Source organism: Pseudorasbora parva, chromosome 18 (assembly GCF_024679245.1).
Source record: "Pseudorasbora parva isolate DD20220531a chromosome 18, ASM2467924v1, whole genome shotgun sequence".
Taxonomy (NCBI): Eukaryota; Metazoa; Chordata; class Actinopteri; order Cypriniformes; family Gobionidae; genus Pseudorasbora; species Pseudorasbora parva.
The window spans coordinates 33,572,205-33,598,934 of record NC_090189.1 but is presented as its reverse complement, the minus strand read 5'-3'; the positions used below and the strand labels follow the sequence as shown (position 1 = coordinate 33,598,934).

General features: G+C 36.1%; 1 protein-coding gene across 2 annotated transcripts; it reads right to left on the bottom strand.

The window, feature by feature from the left end:
• Positions 1-5,239: 5,239 nt before the first annotated feature.
• Positions 5,240-23,437, bottom strand: klf5l (Kruppel like factor 5 like). 2 transcript variants are annotated; one of them, XM_067424319.1, is made up of 4 exons: positions 23,369-23,437; positions 17,172-17,961; positions 16,992-17,051; positions 5,240-6,469 (listed from the first exon to the last, which is right to left on the bottom strand). In XM_067424319.1, exons 2-4 carry the CDS (start codon positions 17,953-17,955, stop codon positions 6,291-6,293), a joined length of 1,023 nt encoding a protein of 340 aa, XP_067280420.1. In that variant the 5' UTR covers positions 17,956-17,961; positions 23,369-23,437; the 3' UTR covers positions 5,240-6,290. The 2 variants fall into 2 exon arrangements, with proteins under 2 accessions (XP_067280420.1, XP_067280419.1); XM_067424318.1 differs by having other exon boundaries at positions 23,149-23,431.
• Between the last annotated feature and the right edge of the window lie 3,293 nt (positions 23,438-26,730).

Genomic DNA, 26,730 nt, shown 5'->3' with positions numbered 1-26,730 from the left:
TTGATAGCACAGCACTTGCTGAAAAAAATAGCTACTGAAAAAATTGCTGCCTTATAAAAAAAAGGCAGCGGCTCTTTGCACTGAGTGTAAATAGAATCTAGTTGCTATTTACACTAAATGCAAATAGTGATAGATGCTATTTACAACAAGTGTTAATAGCAACTAGATTCTATTTACACTCAGTGAAAATAACATATTTTCTTAGCGATAGATGATACACTAAGTGCAAATAGCTGTATATTCATTTTACTAAGTGAAAACAGTGATATATTCTATTCACACCTTATAAAAAGTAGCAGTTCTGTCATATAAATATAGTAATAGTAATAAAAGCCCTCATTACACTTATCCCTAACCCTACCCAATAAATTATTTTATTATTATTAAAGGTGCACTATGCAGCTTTTGTCCACTGGAGGGCGCCTATGCAAAACAAATGCGTAGTTTGATGACGCAAAGTGTAAGAGCAGCATCTTGGGAGATGTGGTCTTCTCATCACAGCCGGTGAAAAATAGGACTCGGCAGAAATCACGTTCATGCATGCGGTTATTAACGTTACTGTAGTCTAAAGCAGAGCAGGACCGAGTGTTATGGACCTGAGCAAAGCTGCTGGAGCGATTGTTAAACAAATACCCGCCTTGCGAATACCGGGCCTTTTATTATGACGGGACGGGACTCATTGGCCGGGCGCCTGCACAGATCCGCTCTTCCGGTTATGATTTTGAGGTAATGGAGCTCTGTTGATCATATTAGATACATTTAAGTGTGTTTAAAACGATGTTATGACGTTACTCTGTGCGTTCAGTTGTTCACACTGCTAAGAGTAAAGCGCTCCTGCCAAATAAAAGCTGAAACCGAGGGTAACGCAGATATGACGCAATTGACAGGCGACTCTCTCAAATGCAATGCTGAAACGTCCCTGTCCTTAGTTAAAATAGCAATTTTCTCACAATTTACAAATAGTTGGAAACATCTGGGATATTGTAGGTACTCAACTGAACAAAATATATAACACTGGCCTAGTGGTTTTTGGATATTTTACTGCAAAAATACTACATAGTTCACCTTTAAACATTTTGTTTGGCACTTTATTTCCATATTTGGAACATTTTCTTAATTTTTTTATTGAAAATAAATGCCTTTCCAATGTGATTTGTGATGAGAAAATAGAGAAGAGCAAGCTTTGCAAAAGACGGATCTGAAGCATGTTGATCGTGACAAAACACTTTACTGATTGCGCCACTGAACTACGGGCATTTTTTAAAAATGTTGTTTGGCACAGCCAGGTATTGTTAGGAGGAGCTAGTGCGGATAGCACACGTCAACACGTCATGCTATTTGTACTTATGCAGCAATATATGCAGCAATATAGAACATTTAAAGGGGCCATGAACGGGCTTTTTTTCTTTTTCATACTGTTATCTGAGGTGAACTTATGATGTCCGCATGGTTTTTACATTCAAAATCATAATGATTAATAAGTCATGATGAATAATTAGTAGGCTATATTCTACCCTGGTCTTGGGGATAGCTCATGGAACCCTCTGTTTTTATGGGCGTTCCACATTGAAGACCGAATCCCATCAGTACATGTGGGGAATTTTTTTGAAAAATTGCAATGTGGAAAAATGGCAACCGGAATGATTTGCCTAATCAACCCAATTCCAAATCACGGGACAATGAACCCACAACACCCCAATTAACGATAATTTACAAAAGGAGTACCCTTTGTATTTATGTTCAGTTAGACCTGTACACATAATCAGTAGATATCAAATGATCTGTAACAATGCAGTATTATCACATATAAAAAAATGTTTTTACATCACATAGGTGTGTTGCATTATTCCCATCAGATCCAAAATAGTAGGCACAGCATACATTTTTTATTTAATTTTCTCTGAAAATCCATGTCTCTTGTTTACAAAAGAATTTGAAATTAAGGGAAAAACAATGTCTTAGCCACATGAGCTTCATTAAAAATAAAGTTCAACCGCATTCCTAATATTGCAAATTGAAGGGAGCTTATGCAGTCCAGCAGGCACTGCACACTATTTTATAATCTTCAACAGCATGTTTATTGCTTTGTAGCTCAATCCGGTTTAGCATCACGTAGGCCTATGTAATTTATCTATTAAATGTCTAGCATGAGTCTGTGGGCCATGTTACATAATTAGGCGTTCTTCTGTTGAGGCAGCATTTCACTGCTTGCTGATGTCAACGGGAAGAACATTCGCAGGAGTGTTTGCTGAGCCAGCTGTCAATAAAAGCTTTTCTTTTACTAACAAGGATGTTTTCACTGAACTTTTCAGCTCCAAATCTTACAGGATATTCTCACTCCCAAGGCGTCAAAATCCGAAGTATGGTCAAGTGCCTTCCGCGTCACAATGAAGACGCAAAAGGTACCCCAAGGCATCCTTTTTTCGACACGCTGGGTGCTCCATTCATTTCAGTGAGAAACCTTTGGCGTCGAACACAGACGCACAGGTACCCCTTGGCGTCATTTTTCGACTCGCTGGGTGTTCCATTTAGCCTAGATATCTAGATGCACCCTAGCGGCAGCAAATTTAATCTGCCCGCAAGTGTCGTCTAGCAACTCTCAATACCCTTCTGAGCTGTTTTCCTCTCAATCTGGACGGGCCAATCACATCGTGTATAGAGTCGGTGGGCGGGGCCATAATGACGACGGCCGAGTTGTGCTTCTAGTAAACACAGAAACTGGCAAACGGCGTTCTTTCGAATCAGCTTTGACCATGACTCTGGAAGACTTGGAGTTGAGTTTTTCTCTGAGAAAAGACCAGATACGGCGAATGTTTATTCTATCAAGGAGCTCTGTTTCACCTTCATTGCTCTGGTTGGTGTAGCGCTATCCTATCGCGTGCAGAGGGAGTTTGAAAGACAACCGTTTATCCCGCCCCTCAGATTGAACCCTGTCTATGGTGAGTTTCCAGACCAAACATCTTTATGTGGGTCTGGCTTGTCAGGCTATGTTCTATTCATTTCAATGGGAAATCTTTGGCGTCATACACAGACGCACAGGGTATTGGGAATGTTATCGTCATGGTGAAATTGTATTGGTTTATAAATTTTTGCCATTATGACATGTTGGAGTGTGTTTTTCAATTTAATCAGCAAGCATAATTTTATTTACATTTATTTATGCTATTTAGACATGTTTAACATGTAACCCAACCCCATCCCATCCCTAAACCTACCCATTTGTGTGAACATGATATAAAACAGGGTATAACATACGACTGCATCCACGAGATATTCAAAAACTTAAATAATCCAAGTTTTCCGAGGCCAAACGATTGATTTGTATGAAGAAAATCGCCCAAAAGCGATCAGCATCTCCATCCGCCGAAGATCAAATTTCAAATATTGCCGCCCGTTATGTGAGATTTCATAGTGAAATTGCATTGGCTCTCGTATGTCTTGTGACCAATTGCGTCATTACGTCAGCATTGATTGTAAAATGTCATTGGCTCTCCTGTGTCTTGTGACCGGTTGCGTCATGTTTAAGAGTCTGTTGAATTATTTGAATGAGATATGAATGAGTTCGTTCACGGGGCAGCGGGATCATCATTTCAGAGATTAAAACATCAAGATCAACTCTGTTCTTCACATGAAGACATCGTATGACTTCAGAAGACTTGGAATGCAACATAAGTTTATACTTTTATACTGTTTTGGTCCGTTTTTGCAATAAATACTTGTGACTGTACATTTATTTGTCTGTGATGTGTTTTATATTGTTAAGATGTGTGTAGGTTTAGGGTGGGAGTTGGGTTAGTTGCTCCAAAATATATAAGTATCCTTTAAATATTAATAAAATCATGTCTGTTTTTATAAACGCAAATAATTAAATGCGTCTGTGTATGACGCCAAAGGTTTATCATTGAAATGAATGGAGCACCCAGCGCGTCGAAAAATGAGGCCTAGGGGCACTTTTGGCATCTTCATTGTGACGCAGAAGGCACTTGACCATGCGGATTTTGAGGCCTTGGGAGTGAGAACGGGTTCGATATTCTTACATTACGAGTACAGTTTATATACACTGTAAAAAAAATCCGAACTCCAACTGAAAATTTTAAATTGACTGATCACATTTACATTTTTCAGTTTGCCGAATTGAATTGAATAAAAAAATTATCAATTCACACAATTTCAAACTGAAATTGCAAACTGAAAAATTTAGATGTGATATATATATATATAATATATATATATATATATATATATATATATATATATATATATATATATTTTTTTTTTTTTTTTTTTTTTTCATTTTACTTGTCAAACCCAAGCGGCAACCTCCCGTGATCTCTCTTGAAGCCAATACGGAAGTAATGTAAACTGTATTTCCTTAACTGGCCACTAGAGGCAGGCTCCAGAAGGGAGCAGAATCTCATTCAGCCTCATGTTAAAATTCTCAACTTTACAGCAGAAAAAAAACATGTTTACAGCCTGGTACACATTGTGGTTTTGGCCTATAAGGCTAATTTTGATCTGTGAACTGTGAGGGGGGTGAATTTCTTTATAACTCATTCGTTTACGTTATATAAAGCCTTAAAGTTCTGCATAATTAAGGGCGTGGTTACAAGTGGATAGCTATTTATCTGCTGTCTATAGTCATTGCGCCACCTCAGCTCCGCGCACATCCTACCTTTTTGCCCATTTTCTGTTATCCGGGAGTGACACGCGATGACTCGCTCACAAGATGGCAACACCCAGCTCACCCCTACTTTACGCTTCAGAACGGCTTATCGGAATTCTATGGGTGACGACACGGACACTACGTCCATATTTTTTTTACAGTCTATGGTCTATGGTTACCTAACAATAGTCATTTTTAACCCCGTATTTTTTTTAGAGTAAGCTAAATTGCGCCTTCTTTCAACAATTTATTTTTAAAGTACAATCAACAGATGTTTAAGTAATGTCAACATAAATTGCATTAAACTGACTATTTATTTTAAGTTAAATATTGAATAACTTAAAAAGTACTCAACTTATTTTGATAAGTTAAAGCAATGTAAAAACATATGTTGCCATAACTTATTGATCATATCATTTTTACAGTGAAGAACCATTCTTTCATAACATGGAAATTTCTCCATAACCTAAGTATTTTTACTATTTAAATGTCCTTCCCCTAAGGATCTCATCCAGAGTCAAGGAAGCATGTTAGCATATAGAAGACATTGAAAAGACAAGAGCTATGAAATGTGATTATTCTTTTATTTCCAAAAATTCTGTATTCAAACTAATACATACAAAATGTTAAACTGATCACTTAGTATGCAAGATCTACACACTCAATCCACCCACATTCAGGACAAATGTAGCAAAATCCCATTTGTTCATAATAAAAACAATCAGCTTCAAAGAGAAAAGTATTTACATGTGGTTAAACGTTAACAAGATGTGCAGTAAATTTTGATCCATCGGAGTTCCGTTCATAAGTGAAGGACATGTACAAAGGGAACTTGAGAACTTTTAGGACCCGTCTTAGAGCTAAAGATAGGTCTCGACGGCATTACAAAAGCAAACGCTACGATGTTCACAACAAATACAAATTTGTTCTTGGGAAAAGAAAGGGAATGTCTTCATTTATTTTGTTTTTGTGTTTTGTTCTTTTTCTTCCTTTATAAAATTGTGTGAAATACAAATTTGGCACACATGGTCAAATGCGGCTCTTGTGAGCTCATTTTTCACATTCAGCACAGTCACACAAAGAGACGAAATGTCAAACAGTCGAGTGATCTGAGCGCTACTTTTTTACAGTCTCATAAAGATTTGTATCCATGGATACACAACTGTGAGAACAGCAAACATTACTTTTTTATCGTAGCATCTTACCCAAAAGCAAACAACTTTTTGTGAGTGGGAAATTCCATTTATAAATAATATAGAGTGTCCTCTAAAATTAACAATTAACTATTATCTTGGATTTAATAAGTCAAACTTTACATTTCAAGTTATTAGAAAGACACTTGCAGTCCCAAAGGAACATTTCCCAATTTAGTCAGACAAAGAGGATGGAGGTCAAGTATAAAAATTCATTACATATTTTCACATTAATCTACAGACATAAACACATACAAAAACATATGTACAGTAGTATACATCCTGCCGGAGCTCTTTGCTGTAATGTCCAGTCCTCTTCATGACAAAATGTGTGGAGAGCTTTCATTAGTTTGATCTTCGTACGTGAATGACTGTGAAATATTTAGAACAATAAAACCTTTATACAAGTTGAAAAAGTAAGGATGTAAAGTCTGTTAGTTTTGGTGGCGCTTCATGTGCAGTGCCAAGTGGTCTGAACGAGAGAAGCAGCGACTGCAGGCGACACATTTGAAGGGTTTTGCGCCGGTGTGTTTACGGTAATGCCGCGTCAGTTCATCCGAGCGGGCAAAACGCCAGTCACATCCTTCCCAACTGCACCGGTATGGCTTCTCACCTACAAAAAAATTAAGAAAACAAAGAGTTGAATCACATACAATGAAAAAAAGCAACAAGTAAAGTTTTTGCACACATATTTTTTTTTAAATAACTTTCACATATGAAATTAAGTCAACTCTACTAAACTAAGTTAACTAAAATAAAGGAAATAAGTAACTGTACCTTGGCCGGTAAAAGTTTAAGAAATTTCTATTTAGTTGAAGTTTACTTTGCAATAATTTTTACTCAAACAATAGAACTGAATTAATCCACACACTTAACCCTTAAATGCAATGTCAGCAAAGACCTTTTAAGGGTCGTCATTCACTACTCTGCTCCTCATTCATTTTTTAAAGTTAAATATCAAATTTCTTAGTATTCCTCAATCGATTCATTATATATATATATATATATATATATATATATATATATATATATATATATATATATATATATATATATATATAAAATAAAAAATAAAATTAAAAACATAATAATAATAAACCTTATACAAATTAATTTGTTAACTCTAGGTTTAACAAAATGGCAAGTTGCTAAACCTAACAATGAAAGAAATGATAAAACAGTGTACATACAGCTAGAAAACAGAAAAAAATAAAAAAATATTCAATTAACTTATTAACTTATTCAATTATTTAAACTTATTAAAACATATTAATTATTTCAAGCCCCAGCGCATGATGAGAACACGTATCAGAAAAAGTTAATGTAAAAAAAAACTTACTTTTATAACGTTTGATCATTACACTTTAATTTCGACAAACTTGAATTCAGTACTAATATAAAATTTACTTCGTTTCTGTAGAAATTACAATAGTTTTTACTTCAACACATAATCTTTTTTTTTTTATCAGTGTTGATTTAGCTTTAAAAGACGAAAACGTAATAATAAGCATATTTATTTATTTTCAAGGCAAAGTTTCAAAGTTCAAGTCCAGCTTGAACATGTTACAATGTGTACTGTGACATCTTTAAATGGCAGTTATAGAGGAATTAGACATGCATGTGCTTGAGGTTTTGGAGAGTAATACAACGCCCATGTGTAAACACGGAAGTCATTTCCATGGCGCTTAACACACACTGATAACATCTGACATTGTGAGGTTTGCCACAGCACTAAATCATGAAAAGCCACGTTCATTGTGAAAAGATAATGCCCATTCAACACATGTGGCCCTACTGTGGCCCTACGTTTTTGATACTGAAAATTCTCATCAAATCACTTTATGTTACGAGCAGACTAATAATGTGTGCCTGTATGTTTGTGCGTGATGAGAGAAAAAGGGGAAAGTGAAGGAAAGTGAGAGCATTTTTTATCATATATTTTTATGTCATCATTCAAATCCTATAAGTTTCATTAGCTGTCAAATTAAAGTCCCGCCTTTTCTTTCGGTTAAGGTGTTATTTCATGACAACTGGACTGGACAAAAGTTGTTATTTTGATTTTTGTGCGCACAGTAACTATTTCCGTCGCATTGTTAAATTATTGTACAGCCACTGCAGTGAGATGGACTTTGTATCGATGTATTTAGTACCTTTATGGGTCTTGGGAATGTACTGAATGCCAATGGAGGCCTATCTGAAGCCTTTTCTTAGCCATCAGCTTTCAACAAAAATATCTTCATTTGTGTTCCGAAGATGAACGAACGGGTTTACGGGTGTCCAACGACATGAGGGTGAGTAATTAATGAGTAATTAATTTTCATTTTTGGGTGAACTAACCCTTTAATCACAGGCATGTTGTTGTGCATAACCTGAATTATTATGAGCGGGGACCAAAACTGTTTTTTAACCAGACCTTACAAAAGTGACAATTATTTTGTTATCCACAAATACTTTGTTTTCTTACTTCTTTTTTTGTTTCTTTATTAATGAATACATACCGGTACATACGTAGACTCAAATTCAAATGTTTGGGGTTGGCAAGAAGGTTTTTTTAAAAAAAAATTAAAATGTTTTTTGAAAGTCTCTTATGCTCACCACAGCTGCATACCGGTATATATGATCAAACATACAGTACAACATTAAAGTTGTGAAATATTACAGTTTTTCTCAATTGCTAAAACACTAAAACCCATTGGCTGAAAAAAATTCTCAGTTGCCTGAGCTCATTTAGCTAATTGTGCAGTCTGTTTTCAATACCTTAAACCATTTCACATGGTAAAACCCAATATGCAAATCTCACTTAGACTTTTCAGCAAAACTCTAAACAAATTCTCATTGTCAAGACACATTCTGCACACTAATGCACATGTCATCCATACGGGTAAACCCGAGTGGCAAAAATCAAATACGAATGGAGAACACAATGTCATTGATTGAACACAACCACTCAAAACTGATTTAACCTGTGTCAATGATGAGAAACCACCTGTATAAGTACAGTGCATTGTAGGCTGTATACTGTACAATGAACAAATCATATTGCCCTGAACATTGTGCTGAACAGTACTGACTGGACTGCTCAATAGATTTTGACCGGTTGCAGGTTCATATCAACAAAGAACAAGAATTACAGTATCGCAGAGACAAAGGACAAGTTTGTGAGATGTAGGGTACAGTAATGTAAAAATCAGCCTAATCTAATGAAAATGCATATCTATAGCACAAATTGTATTTATCATGCGATTTATATATGAGTTTTTATGTGCATATGTTATGCAGTTTTCGTGTGCATATGATATGTACTTTATATTGTGTTATGTGCAAGTACTCCAAATAACTAAACTTACCCAATGGGCTGACAATGCAAATCATATGCACATAGAAACAAATTTTGCCGTACACTGTAAATATTTTTTTGTTGGTTTTTGTTGGTTTAACTTAAAAAAGTAAGTAACACTGGTTGCCTTCAAGTTTTGAGTTTATTGAAATTAAAAATTTGAGTTGATACAATGAAGGAAATTTGTTTAATAAATAGTAACTCAAAATATTATTGTATCTGAACCACATAAAAAAATGTGATAAATCATGAAAATAGCACAATTTGCCATGTTTCACTGCGTCATCAGAAATAAAACACACACAATTACTAGGGATGCACCGAATGTTCGGCAACCGAAATTATTCGGCTGAAAATAGCCAAAAAAAGCACTTTCGGTATTCGACCGAATAAGTAAAAAGGCCGAATAATTTTTGCCGAACAATGACGTTTTTAATGACGTGATCAAATAGTAACCCGCGTAGAGTGAGAGGCGCGCGCTTTATGCAGCAAACATGTCAGCAGTGTGGAAGCACTGTTTAGTGCTGCATCTCATGTCATCGATGAGAAGAGGAAACGACTTTCATGTGAGAAAGCAGAGAATACTTTTCATAAAGAAGAACCTGCCACTTTTCCTGAAGAAGTAGGCTAAGTAGGCTTATGTCTAGGACAGTTATTTATTTGTTGTAGGTTCATCCACGTTTTTTGCACTATTCAATGCACATTTGTTGTTGTAGACATACAGAGTTACATTCTTTCAGCAGTCAGTTATAGGCCTAACATAGGCTATTCAAGAAGGGGGGCTTCAAAGATGGCCAAATAAAAATATATTTTTTTATTTTACTAATTATTTATTTTAAGTTATGTTGTGCTTAGTTTGTATAATATCTGCTGGAATGTTAAAAAAATGTTCAGTGTTAAATAAATATTTTGAAATTGTATTTTTGTTATTTGATTTATTTCTCTGAAAAGCAACACAAAATAGTAAAAAAACACATTTTTACTATTTAATTATTGTAATTGTAAAAAAATTGCCAAATAACTGGAAAAAATGCGAAACACCGCATTCGGTTTTCGGCCTTCGGCCAAGCATTTCATTATTATTCGGTTTCGGCTTCGGCCAAGAATTTCAATTCGGTGTATCCCTAACAATTACCCAATATGCTTACAAAATCTTTTACTGTAATAATCTTTTAATAAAGGTTGTCGAATCTCAAAAAATGTTCATTGTATCAACTCAAAATTTTTATTTCAATTAACTCAAAATTTCAATTAACAGGCAACCTGGTAACTTTTTTTCTCAATAATTTTTTACAGTGTATAATTCGCACAATAAATACAATTTGTGATATATATGCATTTCATGAGAATGAGTCGGTAAAAATAGGGTTACAAGTAAGAGGAAGAACAAAAAATTGCAAAGCAAAGCAGAGTAGAATTTCTGATCAATCTTAAGCTACTGAAACATGTTTTCATTCATCACAAGACAATGACAGAAAAATATATTTTTTTTAGATAAAAAATGTACTTCTCCCTGAGAACTGTTTTGAACAATGTGTTTTCAATTTTTTGGTGTATTCTTTACTGATTGTTTGATAGTGTTTATCATTTTGATCACTTTGTTTATGATTGTGTTTGATTTTGAACACAGGTCAAACTGTTTTGAGGCGAAAGTTTAATTTTGCAAGAGGAGTCAGAGGTTTTGTGAATAGTGCTTGAAGAGGAGGTTTTGTGTTTAATGGTTTCTGAAAATAGAGCAAGGTTTCAGAAATAGCGTTTTAGCAAATGAGAAAAACTGTATTACAATTTAAAATATGTTTTCTTGAATATAATTAAAAATGCTCTTTATTCCTATGATGGCAAAGCTGAATTTTCAGCATCATTACTCCAGTCTTCAGTGTTACATGATCCGTCAGAAATCATTCTAATTTGCTTTTTGTTTTTGATTTTTTTGAATGTATTGTTTATTAACGATTAATTTTGAGGACCCCCCCCCCCCCCAAGGTTCTTAAGGGCTTTATTTAAAAACTTTTTTTTGCAAAATTATAAATGCCTTTACTGTCACTTTTAGTATCAGTTTAAACCATTCTTGCTGAATAAAAGTATTAATTTCTTTAAAAAAGTTACCAGCAAGTGATGTTTTATTTACCCTTCACTTTTGTAACTTGATTATAGTCCACTGGTTTTCTGTAAGAGTTGCTTAACCACATAACATCAAACAATAATTGTTGTTCTGAAATATCATGTTTCAGTTCAGCTACTAACTTTACCACAGTGAAACTACGCAGCTCTCAGATTTGGGAAATAACTGAAGAGAACACAAATTCAGCTCTTTGACTGGCTCTTTGAATGGTGCTGAAAGCTCTTTAAGCTTAGCGCTCATCCCTCCCCATTTTCTATACATGAAACCAGAATTCAAAAGAAGATGAACAAATGCCCTACTGACAAAAGACTGCAATCGCTCAGGGTCTTGAACAAGGTAATGCCCCCTATCAAACACTTAAGCTTGGGGAATCTATGTTTAAGGGCCAACAAGCTCAAACAACAGAGATATTATTTGGTTAGCTGGAGGTTGTGCAACGGCCAATTTGTTATCGCTAAAGAATTTTACTGCGCACACAACCATTATAAAGGCATATAAATGTGGAAGTTGATTATGGCTAACTACCTAAATCGACAACAAAAAATATTAAGAACAGCAACAAATTATTTTAGCATTAATCGGATTCACTAATTCAACACTTATTATCACTAATAATCACTAAAACTCACAGGGATGGACACAAAATCACCATTATAAGGTGTTTATCAGTGGCTTCTATTTGAGGAAGGAGGGCAACAAGTTCCATTACTAAGATATACAGGGCTTTCACAAATGCACCAATTGCCCGCAAAGTAATTAGGGTATGTTAAAGGGAAAGTTCATCCAAAAATTATCCCATAATTTATGCAACCTAATGCCATCCTAGGTGTTTATGACGTTCTTCTTTCACACGAATACAATCAAGTTATATAAAAAATGTCCTGGCTAATCCACGCTTTAGAATGGCAGCCCAAAATTTGAAGCCTAAAAAAGTGCATCTATCATTATAAAATGAATCCACACATCTCAGGGGGTTAATACAGGCCTTCTGAAGTAAAGCGTTTGTATAAGAAAAATATCTATATTTAACGAATTAAAAAAGTAAAATATCTAGCTTCCGCCAGTAGGGCTGTGTATTGCCAAGAATCTGGCGATACAATGCGTATCACGATACAGGGGTTACGATACGATATATTGTGATATTGTAAGATCTTTTTTTTTTTCATAATTTGTATAAAGAAATATTCATTTAAAAGAATAAAGAGCACAACCGTTTGCATAAAACACAACAAGTAACGGTTTTATTTAATTAATACAGTATAATTTATATCACTAATCCCTATTTTGTGCAATCTAAGTAAAGGGAATCAGTAAAGTGACTGCAGGATTCTTTATGTGTACATGTTTTAAAGGTTCACAGTATAGCAGTTTTTCCATTTCTAAACTATTTAGAAACAGAAAGTGCATAGTCCATTCCATGACTGAATGACTGTTTGTTTTATATCTAATGCTGTAAAGCTGTTTTCTTTAACGCAGTCTACTGTATAAAGTGCCATTTCAAGTAGGCTACTGAACTGCAGAGCTGGTGTATCCATGTGCACATCGCTACAATGCTTTCGTTCTGCTGCCACCGCTGTCTGTTTTGGAGTGTGTTTATTTTGTTACTGAGAGGAAAATGTGCTATATTCTATCGAAACGCTTCTCAGCAACGCTGACGACGTTGGGATGCTAAACGAGCTCTCAGATTCAATGTTTCCAGAGTAGGCTACTGGATTTGAACTTGGCCTATTTTGCAAACAAAATGACTCTCGTTAGTGACTTCTTTGTAGCTGAAGCCAAAATGAGTCCACACTTGGGCTCTGTAAACCGCGGGAGCGGAATAATTCTATCATCTTGTGAGGTTTGCTAATGCTAATGCACACACACACACACCACCATGCGCTTCTCTGAGGTAACACTGCCATCTAGCGGATGGGTTTTATACAGTCTGTGGTTTAATTTGAACACAAAGCCATGAAACTTGGATGTAAATAAATAAATATATATATATATATATATATATATATATATATATATATATATATATATATATATATATATATATATATATATATATATATATATCAACACAGTGTTTTTGAGAATCGATACAGTATCGCCAAACATAATATCGCGATACTCACATTTATTGATATTTTCTTACACACCTGTCCGCCAGACCACCTTCCATATTCAAATTACGAAAATGACATCAAGCGTAGTGTAAGCATTTTGAAATGAGAGATTTGTTACACATTCTGCGTAAGTTCGCAGAAACTTAAACCTCCGGAAGTTAGATATTTTACTTTAGTTTTAAATTTGGATATTGTTTGTACAAAAACGCATCTCTTCGCTTCGGAAGGTATTTATTAGCCCCCGGAGTCGTGAGCATTACTTTTATAATGCATAAACTTGTACAGGCACTTTTATGGACTTCAAAATAGCCATTCACTGCAATTATGAAGCTTGGGCATTTTTTATATAATTCCGACTGCATTTGTCTAAAAGAAGAAAGTCATGCACCTATAGGATGACTTGAGGGAGAAATGGGGAAATTTTCATTTTTTGGTGAACTATCCCTTTAACACCAAATGAGATGTACTAAAAATGGAAAATTTTCCTTAATTTTAATCCCCATTTAAACCTTTGCACTTTTGTAGTTAACACATTTTCAAAAGTTTGCATTTTCAGGCCCAAAACACTGTTGTTGTGTAAATGAATGGTTAAAACATACAAAGTTTTCAGTTTTTAGTTGAAAATGGTGTTTTGTAAAGGGCCCCTTAGTAAAAAAAAAATCATCACAAGCATTGTGAAAGGCAAGCTGTTTAGGTAGCATTGATGAGGCTGCTCGAATATATAGAGATATGCTCCACCATACTGGCAAAGGTTTGTGTGTTTTTTTTTTAGCTAACCACTTAGATTACTACTTAGGTTACAAAGCTAACAACAAGTTTTGCAGGCTTGTATTTAATTGCTTTGTCAGAGCATCTAGTACATCCTGACATAGTTTTTTTGATCTTGTGTAAAGAACATATAATTCCTGAAGACATCAAAATTACATGAATTATTGACATGTTCGACTTTCATCTGTCAGCACAGAATGTTCTAGAGCTCTTAACTGTTGTTTGACAGCTTTCAGTGCGGCGGGAACTTTCCCAACCCCCAATGTCTTTTGAAATACAACTCCACAGCATGTCCACCTGAGGAATGACGACCTGACCTGTGACAACATAAACATACCATGCTGATGGACAGAGGTCGAAACAACCCAGACTCACTGGAAAAACGTGCCTGTGGCAAAATTTCTTCAAAGTGATAATATGTCTCTTTTGCATAACGTTCAGTTTTATCCAAAACAGAGGAAAGTGAATCTAGCAATATTTTATTACACTGGTTGTTGTAGTAAATGGGGGTAAGCATCTTCGGGTGAACTATCCCTTTATGGTAGTTTTAGGCACTCTGATCTGTGCCAAGCCCAAGCAACTGTAGTAAAATCACTTTAAGGCACAGTCTCAAGTGGCTAATTGCTTTAGTTTCATCCATGCTAATACTTGTTGCACTGCAGCAAAACCCACTAAATTTCCTAACATACCACATGGGAACATGTTTCGTATAAGCTTAAATAGACTTACGAAGATACCTCTAGGGCACCAGTGAGTGAAAGTACAACAATACTGATACCTCAGGCTATAGGGAATCCCTCTGCATTCAGGGTGACCACCCCGAAATTATTAGAACAAACACAAAAAGAAACAAGAGGGAACCTGGCAGAAAAGGTGCTTTTATCAGCTTAACATCATGTCAAAAAAATTGCACCCATTGGTGTTTGGAGGGAAGATTTTGGTTTCATTCTGAAGTGTTCTTGGATTTTAGTGGGTTTCATCTTACACAGAGCTGAAAACACTGAAACTGCCAAGTTCTTTTCTCCTGGCGGTTCACTCTCCCCCCCCGAACGCAGACAGAAAAAGCAGGAGGAACAGGTTTTTCCTCCGCCACTTGCCGATTTCCCCCTCGGGAAAGCATGTAGGGCTTGTACAGGCATGCAGACACAATGTGTATAAAAGCATGAAAAGAGAGTCAATTAATCTCTCCCTCCACCCTGTTCTCTGTCTTTCTACATCGCCTGTCCTTAGGCTGTCATCTCTGCAAGCTGTTGCTGCATTTGTGGCTTTTGTGTTGATGGTACATTGCATCTGGTCAAGCAGTAACAACTGCTTCTAACTTTTGAAAAATAGTTAACCGCTCTCATGTTATTCCCAACCTGCATGACGTTTGTCAGTGTAACACAAAAGACGTTTTGAATAATATACCTGTCTTTCTTTTACATGCAGTTACAATTAATAAAAGTATCAAAAAGGTGATTCACAAGACTGTGAATTACTATATATATTCCAAGTCTTCTAAAGGCACATGACTGCTTTGTGTGAGAAACAGACCATTATCAGTGATAATCTTCCCTTCCAGTGAGCTATTAACCAATGAAAATTACCCCAAAAAATATGTTTTATAATCGGATTGATGGCTCAACTGGACTTAAAACACTTTCATGTTAGTATAGCACCTCAATTGATCTGACTGAGCTTGATTATATGTAAAGCTTAAAGGTGCAGTAAGCAATTTCTAAGAATATTCCTTGAACACTGTTGGTATTTGAAATCAACCCTAACAAACACACACCTCGCTTTATTGCTCTGCCTCCAAAATGCACGAACAGATAACGCATGTGTTGATGTCTCTTTGTCAGCAGAAGCGAGGCAAAAATAAAGATGACGAACAAACAAAAAATGTACATCATAGTATATACAACACAAGTATATACAGTCAAATCAAAATGTATTCAGACACCTTCAGCATTTTCTAATAACCTTGGCGTCTATTTTCAGGCATTCCTGCGTAAGTCTCTCCAGTGCTGGAAAGCTAAACCACTTGCCTGATCACAACTCTTCTTTCCCCAGTGATATTCCTCTAACATTTTCTCTTTTGGAATGTCTCTTTCTACAGTCTTTCTTCAAATCTCCCTCTTGCTCACTCTCTCCTACCCCATCATGAGTGGACACACCCCCTACTGCTGATTGGCTACAAGTTGTTGTTTTGCTCTGTCTGATCCACCTTCAACTGTGTTTTTCAGAAATAACTTACTGCACCTTTACATTTATTTTAAATTTGTCTGGATTCAATTATATCTTGAGCACATGATACGTATGCTTGCATGTTTTTTTCTGTATGTTTATGAAATGGTCAGTGAAGGAGACAGAATATATCAGCTTTCTTTTTACATTTATCATAAAGGTTTTTAGGTTCTGAACTCAATGAGTGGTCACTTTTTGACTGACATTTTTTTTTTTGTTTAGATGTTTTGCACATTCAAACAGATATGTGAATCAGACTGAAATGTTTAAGTTTCCTATGAACAGAACTTTCAGAATCTGAAATTAGATTGAATTCGTTCCGATTCAAGATTACGACTTATGTTTTGTTTGTTCCTGACACAAAGCAATTGTATGACTTCATAAGACTTGTGGGATACTTTTAAATTGCTTTTGCACCTCAAAATCCTCAGTTGCCATTCATTGTAATTGCATGTAAAGTTCTTCAATTTCTCCTTTTTCTGTTTTTCACAGAAAGAGAGAAAATCATATGCCGTTGAAACGACATGAGGGTGAATGAATAAATACTGGGTGTGATTTGGTTTCTTACCTGTATGAGTCCTTTGGTGTGCTTTCAAGTGAGAGCTCTTTGTGTAAACTTTAGTGCATCCTGGTACAGAGAAAATTGCCCAAATGTTAGTTCACAAAAGTCTCTGATAATCTCTGCTCATCTTCAGGAAGGCATGGCAGATCATGTAATCCAAATTATTTACTGGAATGGCACACTAACCTGGGAAGTCACAATGATGGATTCTTCTCTTCTCCAGCTCAGGGTTGTTCCGTCGGTTGTATCTGGGCCCCGTGAGGATGCCCTGACCGTGGGCCATTAGCATGGAGTGAGGGGTCATCTGTCCAACCTTCATTCCGATTCTAGCCTGGTACGGTGGGGGAGCGGAGGTAATGAGCTCTGCCTGGTTCTCTGGACTGCCGGGCTGGGAGTTGGGGGGCGATGGAGGTAAACTGTGCGGCTGGGGTGAAGTAAAGAACGGCTCCGGCATAACAAATTCACCAGATTGTGCTGTCAAGGCCACAGTGTTCAGGTTGAGCATGGTCCTGCCGGACGAGCCGATTCCGTTCATTGACTGACTCTGGGAGAAGGTCATAGTGGTGAGGTCGTTGCTGCTGACGGGCATCTGGTAGACTGCCGGCTGCTGAGGGCCGATGTGGAGCTCGTCTGTGATAGTCATGTCAGGTTTGATGAAGAGGCTGTTGACCGTCTGGGGCACACTGAAGACCGAGGTGAATTCGGGGAGCGTTTGAATGCTGCAAGGTTCATGGTCCACACCCAGCTCAGTTTTGATCTGATGCACCATAGGTTTGTTTGGACGGTAAAGCCCAGTGCGAAGATGTGTGGTATTAGGTAGGATAACGTTGATGTTGAGACTGTACGGGGCAGGCTTCTCATCTGCAAAATACTCATCCACCACTGAGGCACTTTCCCGACGGTACTTCTTATCCGTCAGGTTTGGGGAAAGCAGCGGACCACTCTGGGGCAAATATTTATCCATCTCCATCCGTGTCTGAAATAAACAGAAGATGATTATGATACAGTACTAGAAATAAAGGTAGGCTACTTTATTGGAATCAATTAAAAACCTTTAACTTTCATGGAACCTTTCCATTGCAAAAAAACGTTCTTTATATTAAAAAAGTTCTTTAGATTATTATTCTTCACACTAAGATTTTATTTTAAATTTTATTTTAAAGAACTGCTCAATGGAAGGTTATTTGGGGAACCCAATATTTTTCTCTATGGTATCACTGTGATTGGGTTTTGGAGCCTTTATTTTTAACCTTTTTTTTTTGTGTTTGTTTTAACTTTTAAAACTCTGTTAAGTCAAAAGATTTACACATAATATTAGGGATACTATTATATAGAAATAATATTTTGTAATATTGAATATTTTATTTAAATAAAATGTTGTTGTATACAATCAAATTAAATCTGAAAAATGGAAGTCTGTTTTAATATAAATAACTTTCAATATAAATAACTGGCCATAAACAGATGTGCAGAAATCCAGACTGAAAATTGACAGGAAATGTATTTTATTTAAATGTAGTTTATTTAAATTAGTACTCTAATAAATGTGAATACAGTAATTTATTTATGCCAGAAAAAAAGCCAACAACTTTCTCTATTTTGGAAAAATAAGCCAGCATTTTATTTGCATACAGTAGTAACTGAATTATTTTTAGTTTGGTTTAACAAGACCATAACTGAAATTAAAATCAAAATTATTATTATAATTATTATTATAATTTGTAAAGGATACATTTAACTGCATGGATAAGGTTTTCCTCAATTTAATTAAGTTTAATGAATGTTTTTTTTTTCTCTTTCTTTGTGTGTGTGTGTGTGTGTGTGTGTGTGTGTGTGTGTGTGTGTGTGTGTGCATGCAGTCCAGTTAGTTAGGCTTTGTGTGTGTCTTGGTATTGGATAGACTGGCATCAAACGGAGATGTCTATTCTGCCATTTTAGATTGTATTTGACAGAGGAGATTTGGCAAGAATATAGTATGTTATTGTCTTTCACATTAGATAAAGTTGATTTGTGATCGCGGTGCCTGGTACAAGCAGCGGGAGATTATTCCCTGCTTTACCCGTGCACACAAAGCCAAGAGCTAAGCTCTGCACAGTCCTCCAATGAGTAAACAGAAACCTCATAGGTGTGGCAGCCATGGAGGACTATAGAACACAAAGCAAAACCAAAACAGTGACATGTGATAGCAAGAGGAGATATGGGCACAAACAATGTACAAAAATAGAACTCTAAAAATGAGTGCACCTTGGAGAGACATGCAGGTGCAACGGTGCTGAAAACCCCAGAGACTGATAAATGAGGGCATTTTTGCGATAATAAAGAACCAGATTTACCAAACCAGTCAATTGGCAAGTCAAATGTGTGATGATGAAATGGTTAGCTCATGCAAAATCCTGAGCAGTCTAAATACTTGTCTTGAACAAAACGTTCCAGGTGTATACAGTGTCTGCAGCACGTTAACCAAAATAAGCCCTGAAAATAACCAGTAAAATAATTTTTATATTACAAAAAAAAAAGAGAACACATTTCAGATTAATAATTTTGTGCTTTAAGGACAGAAGCACTTACGATTTGTGTGCCAAGTTCTTTAAAACAAACTCTTTATAGTCATGTTGGTTTCATATGGTTTTCAAAAACGTGTACATCATTTCCAAGGAAAGTTTCAATTCAGTGACTCTAAAACGCTATTTGGTGTAACCATCAAGTATAAAAGGAATAACACAGATTTTTCATTTACAACTTGAATACATAAAGTAATAAAGAATCTTTATTTTAAGTTTATTTTTCTAATGCTTTTCTCGAATAGTATTACTTTTTAACTCATCAATATAATTTTAATTAAGAATATGATAAGGTTTAAATTTTAAGTGAGTAACCACATTATATTAACCTTACTTTGGTACACACAATACGTACGCACACATGCACGCACAAACGCACACACACAGACAGACAGGCGGACATTTGGACCCCACATTAAATACGCAATTGCCTTTATTGTTGTCCTCACTGCCTTCATTATATTTGACAATAAACATTTCAAAAGCACTGTAATGTCCAGCTGTCTGAAGTGGCAGCTATGTCAACAATGAAGCATGTATTGTTAAAATGCATTTCCTTGGCAACCGACTGATGTGGTTTCATGTACAAATATCTTCATCTTTTCAGGTAACTCATACCCTAACATGTGAGGTCATGTACTCTCAGGGAATGTACAATGAATGCTGACGCTTCTGCAGCTTCTCATATAGCTGTGGATGAGCCAGTTATTGCAGACATTTGTACTCTCAGAGTGTAACCTCAACAATTCCACCTTCATCCCCACCAGGCCAGCTTTGGAAAGTTAAAACCAGGTAATTAATGGAAAATAGCTTTCGATTTATCTCCAGACCTGGCAAGCGTAGTGCCCCTGCTCTTAGTCCTGGGCACAAATAGGCCTTGTGTTGTGGTGACACTGGCAGAGAGGCAAGTGCACTTGGCCATGGCCTCCGTTGGCCTCAAAGACCCGGTTCTGTTCACTGGGTATGTGTGAGGAGCATGGACAGCAGCTGAACCCTGGCCCAAGAACTGAGTTAATGATTGGAGAACATTTACAACTGCTCAGTTATGTATTTTAGGGACCGATAACGTCTGGGAGCCGAGTTAGGCATAAAAATAATCTTTGAGATAAATAAGCTGGAGGTTTCCGTGCTGCTCAGTATCAACGTTCTTAAAACAAACGGCTCACTTTCTGAAAAATCAAACTCGCTCTTAAAGAGAGCACACACACACACACACACAAACACATCATTTTTCCATTGTCTCTGACTTTTCTTTAGGAGGACACACACAAAATTCACAAGACACTCTGAAAAAAGTTTTGTCCATACAATGAAAGTCAGTGGGGCCCAAAACAACATTTCACTGTATAGATCAAAAACACACACATGCCAAAGACATTTTCAATTATCACAGAAAGACATGAGTAAATGATGACAGAACTTACATTCCCGCCTGAAATGTGCCTTTAAGGATGTGTGCTTGTGGATTATTAAATTGTAAAAAATAGTGTTCCATTAAAAAAGGTCTTATTTGTTACCAAGAAGCCAGACCAGTCACAGTACGTGCCATTCTCAGTTTCGGAGCCACATTTCATTTGCAGCTACAAAAATTACAACACAAAAGGTCTTTCCCTTTTGAAATAATTGCCTTTTATAGCCCAAAAGGAATTCAAAAAGACGGCGATTTCCACAGATCCCAATAAAACCAGACCAGATAGGCTTCTTGTCTGTTTACTGGAGCCATAACAGCACAAATCATCCGAGGGCAGAAGCAAGAGAAAACAAAACCTTTGAGACGAAAATGATGTTTTATGGCTTTGGGGGAAATAGATAACAGTTGTTTTGGCTTTTCAGGCCCATGTCTAGTGTAGGAACCATCTTGACTGCTGTTCACAGCAGTGAACAAGACTAGTGACTTATGGATTTGTTAAATGCCATGTAGAAAGCAACAGAAAATTAATGTCAGTTACTGCAAGTAATGCTTTACAGCAATATCACTTTTTGATATGACAAATCAATCAGTAATTTAGATAATCTTAATTTAAAATCATGACATTGTGGGTTTAGGATTAATTTAGTAATCTAATGTAATGATAAATCTAATGTAAGTTTATGATTATGGATGATTATGACTTAATAGCAGGTACTTTTTCCAACAACTACTTGAATTCTTGAAAGGTCGGCCATGTGCTTCTCGCCATCAACACAATACAGGGTAACAAAACGACAAGGTAACAAGGCCAAAGCAAAGGTCCAGGCAGTTTCCTTCAGTGAAGCTGACAATCTACATGATCCCTCTGGCCATATGAGCTTTTGAAGGAGTGCAATGAGGTCATCCGTCATTGGCTAAGCCAGTCATAAACAATGGTGTTCTAGTTAGGATCCCATACGAACCAACAGAGTACATTCAGTTGCCATTCAGATCCATCCATTTTCAGGTGTCATGGACTAAAACAGAAGGATGTATAACATCACAGAAATGTAAAGTAGATACTGATGGCCATAAACAAAGCCAAAGAGCAAACTAGAGAAACAGAAATATAAAATGAAGTCTAAAGTCTTGAATTATCTCTTTAACACTGTCCCAATGTTCCACCATGATTTTCTACATAACTTCAAACTGTGCTGAGCATTTGTGTATTGTACCCCAGTAAACATCAAAATAATGTTTCAAATTTTTAACTTTTTTTTTGCTTTCCACAATCTATACTAGATTTCACTCTTGCAATGAAGGTTATGTTAAGGGCCAAACTTGTGCATTTACTAGCAAGTTAAGTATTAATGTCATTAATGTGCCCTTGTAAAGCAGGTTGAGCTCCCATTTATCTGGAATAATATATTCATAATCAAGTAAATATATTCAAGTCAAGTCAAAGCTACACCATTTATAAGAATAATATGGCATCAGTGTTTATTGCAAAACCAATGCAAATTTGACAAATGTGTTTTATGTAAAATAATCTATTTAAAGTAAAAACATTAAGTGCATCTACTACTGCTTTGTTGAAAAAAAAAATCAAGACAAGATTAAAATCTCTAATATGAGATGATGTGTTATGAATTATGTGTTATTAATAATATTTATTATTTATAATTTTACAGTGTCATTGTTACATTTGCTACATCCAGTTACTATAGTAATAACTATAAATTAAGCATAATTACACGCAATTAACTCTAAACCAAACCAAACCCAAAACATAATGCCATTGAAAGTGCATTACTCAGTACATAAATGTATAATTACAGTGTAACAAATACACCTTCAAAATAAAGTGTAAACAACTTTTCATACAAATCCTGCTAAAATGAATAAATGTAAACGCAATATGAGACAAATAAACAGCAATTTAGTTGCCTCTTATGGGAGGATGTTACATACACACAGTTTGCATAGCCTAAAAGAGATATAGGGATGAAGGTAGGCTAACATATTCAATATTTCCTCAACATTGTTTCATTACAAAAAAATTAACCTAATACTTGCATTGCAGGAAGCACTTCGTAAACTGACCAGGTGCTTTCTCTTACGCTGAATCTGCTATATATTTTCTGTTATATGTTTTTAGGATGTTTAGACATTAAAATATATAAAGTATGACTCTACAGAGCGCCTGTCATACCTGAGCCATTTCAACCGCGTTTGTTGCAAGTCTGACTGCGGGTTTGACGTCCTCAAAAACACCCGAGTCCTCCGGCCCATCCGCGCTACACATCCGCACGGGTTTAAGCTGCGTGAAAACGGCTCTCTCTTCTGTATTCGGAGCGCTAACGGCCAGTCCTACACTTGCCATTTCTATATGCAAATAACGAATATTATATTAAAACCTTATTCTTACTTACGAATACGCATATACGGGATTATTGTAAACGTCCTTCTCGGTACATCCAGACGCACGGTGTATCCAAAAGCCCTCCCTATGTCACACAGGTAGCCTTACCTGTTGTAAAGTATCACACAGTGGACACGTAGTACACGAGTGACAGCTGCCTCAGCCATTCAGAGCGAAGGAAAGAGCGGCTTCTTCAATCACAGAGCAAGTGGGCGTGGCTCACCTGAGAGGTGTATAACATGGAGGCTGCATAGTCATCATAAAATAAAATAAAATAAAATAAAATAAAATAAAATAAAATAAAATACACTGTTGCTGTTGTATTGTAAACAGAATAAAAAATATTTTAAAAAATCTCTCTCTCTCTCTCTCTCTCTCTCTCTCTCTCTCTCTCTCTCTCTCTCTCTCTCTCTCTCTCTATATATATATATATATATATATATATATATATATATATATATATAATTGTTTTGTGTGTGTGTGTGTGTGTGTGTGTGTGTGTGTGTGTGTGTGTGTGTGTGTGTGTGTGTGTGTTTGTGTGTGTGTGTGTGGTGGAACCCAGTTTAGTTTACAAACCGAACAATTGTGATTTTATATGCCACAGTCACCGTCTGGCTCTCTCAGTCATTATAATAACATAATTCCATAGAGCTTTCACACAGACATTACATAAGGCATGAGCGCATATTGTAATGTGCCCATTTATAATGATAATATTAAAGCATGCAATTACAAGGGAAACTGTGAATCCCACTTCACCTATAAGCTGTTATTGTTTCATCTGAAGCGTACAGATTCAAACACATCTGAACATGAATCTGTTTCCACCAGATACCACACAGGAAGCACCAAACCAACCAGTTCTCTTGATGTTCAGATATAGTGCAGCCATTTCATTGCTCCATGACTTTTCTAGACTTACCACAGCAATGTGGAAGACAGATAACAAAAAGTGATGGGGCAGAAACTGGATCATCAGCATTCCTCCTGTTTTATCAAAGAGCCTGAGGACAGATGGGGTCAGTTAAAAACAGATGTGCCCACTGCAGGTGTCACTGTTTAGGGCCAATTTGGAGGGAACTGCTGTTGTGAGAAAGGTCGGATAAGGTGAAAACACCTGTTCTTGGGTTTTAAAAGGGTTGGTAAAAAAATTCAGGTCTCCAATTGAACATTTTCTAGTGACTGATCACATCTAAATGTATATATATATATATATATATATATATATATATATATATATATATATATATATATATATATATATATTTACAGTGTACTTACAAATATTTATATACAAAGATTCACTGAACTCTGTGCACTTAATATCCATTTTGTAATGCAAAATGCTTAGTTTGATATAAAAACTAACAACTAACACACAAACAAACCTATTTTCTGAAAAATCAAAGACTCTTTGTTATATTGAATGTTCATTAAATGGGCATAGAAAGTGAAGACGAGTAGGACCTTGGTGACAGAACAGGCGGTGAAAGACTCTAATTATAATAATTTTCAGCAAAATTATGGTTGTTAGGACTCAACACCTCCCAGTTCAGAACATAAAGTGTTCTGTGTCCATCAATCTTACAGCACTTCAAACATTCCAGAGCATGGAGCCTTTGTATGATGTTAACTTGTATGTGGAGAAGAAGGCACAGAGCTACTTACAGTTTTTCTCAGTCGCTTTGGTACATTTCTCAGATCACAATTGAAATTCTCAAAACCTGTTCAATTCTCACATCATTGTGTCACTTGTGCACATCAAAAAAGCAGTTTATCATTTCTTTGAACAAGTTGCAAATGCTTTAGTACATCCATACAAATGATTATGTACAAATATCTGCTGTTTCCTACATTATCAGTTGCTTATGTCATGTTGATCAAAATGTATTATATTGGGTCTCTGTTGAATAGTCTCACCCCCCACAACATTTAGGCACAAGCTCATAGCATAAGTCTTTACATGCAAAATGGTTGAACAAGTTATCATAATATGTCAAGCATTTTTCCATTCTATTGCAATTACATTCACACATACACTAAGATGTACAATTGACAATAATTGTCATCAAAACTTTAGCCATATTTTCCATCAGAACATCCCTCCAGAGTAAACTGTTATATTGACAACATGACTAAACAATTTGACTGTCTTATCCGTGCACAATGACACAAGTACTTGTCATTCTGATGGCACTGACATGGTCATTGACACCGATATTTACGGTTTTGAGAGATGAACTAAGGATTTTGAGTAGTAGGATTTTTCAGGTTATCATGGTCCTTTGCTATTTGTACAAATTGTTTTGAGAAATGCACTGACTGTTTTGCTAATTGTGAGTTTGATTCGAGAAATGTACCAAAGCGACTGAGAAAAACTGTAATGTGTGTGAGTTGTATTTCTCTGGTTCCAAAAATTGTAATGGAGACTGAATTGGGGTACAAAACATAAATCAAGACAATCAAGACCAACTTTGATAGACAGACAGACAGATAGATAGATAGATAGATAGATAGATAGATAGATAGATAGATAGATAGATAGATAGATAGATAGATAGATAGATAGATAGATAGATAGATAGATGGATGGATGGATGGATGGACGGACGGACGGACGGACGGACGGACGGACGGACGGACGGACGGACAGACAGACAGACAGACAGACAGACAGACAGACAGACAGACAGACAGACAGACAGACAGATAGATAGATAGATAGATAGATAGATAGATAGATAGATAGATAGATAGATAGATAGATAGATAGATTCCATAGATGTCCATTGAACAGCACCTCTTAACATTCAAACCTGCTTATAAAGCAGGGTAAAAATCAGTGTACTTCTGCCACATAAAATCACAGTCTTAGAAGAAAAGGCTTAGTGGGGTGAGTCCAAAATACTCAGAGGGAAGGTGAATGTTTGTATATTATGTATTCCATGAAGTATTACCAGATGGTACTGAGCTACAATGATTTGTTTTTAGTTGTATAAAACTTATTTGGTTTTTCATCCGAATCCTGGGGATGCAGATTTGGAAGATCTTGCCTGAAGGCAAAGGCAGGGGCAGAGTCTATCCTTGATGGATGGACAGTGGCCAACTTAGGGGTGGTGGAGGGAAGGGGAACGGCAGCTTCATCAACTGCAAACATGAAACCGAGAGTTTTGTCAAGCAGTCAGAACTATTGGTATGAATGACGTGGCATTAGAGTCGTCCGATAGAACTTACACTGATGTCAAACATGTTTAACTAATGTAATTTGACGAATTTAACTTATCTAATTTGATGAATTCTTATGAGCTGTTTAACTGAATCAAATGATAAAAATGAATTAAAACAAAATCCATAAAATGATCCCATGATGGA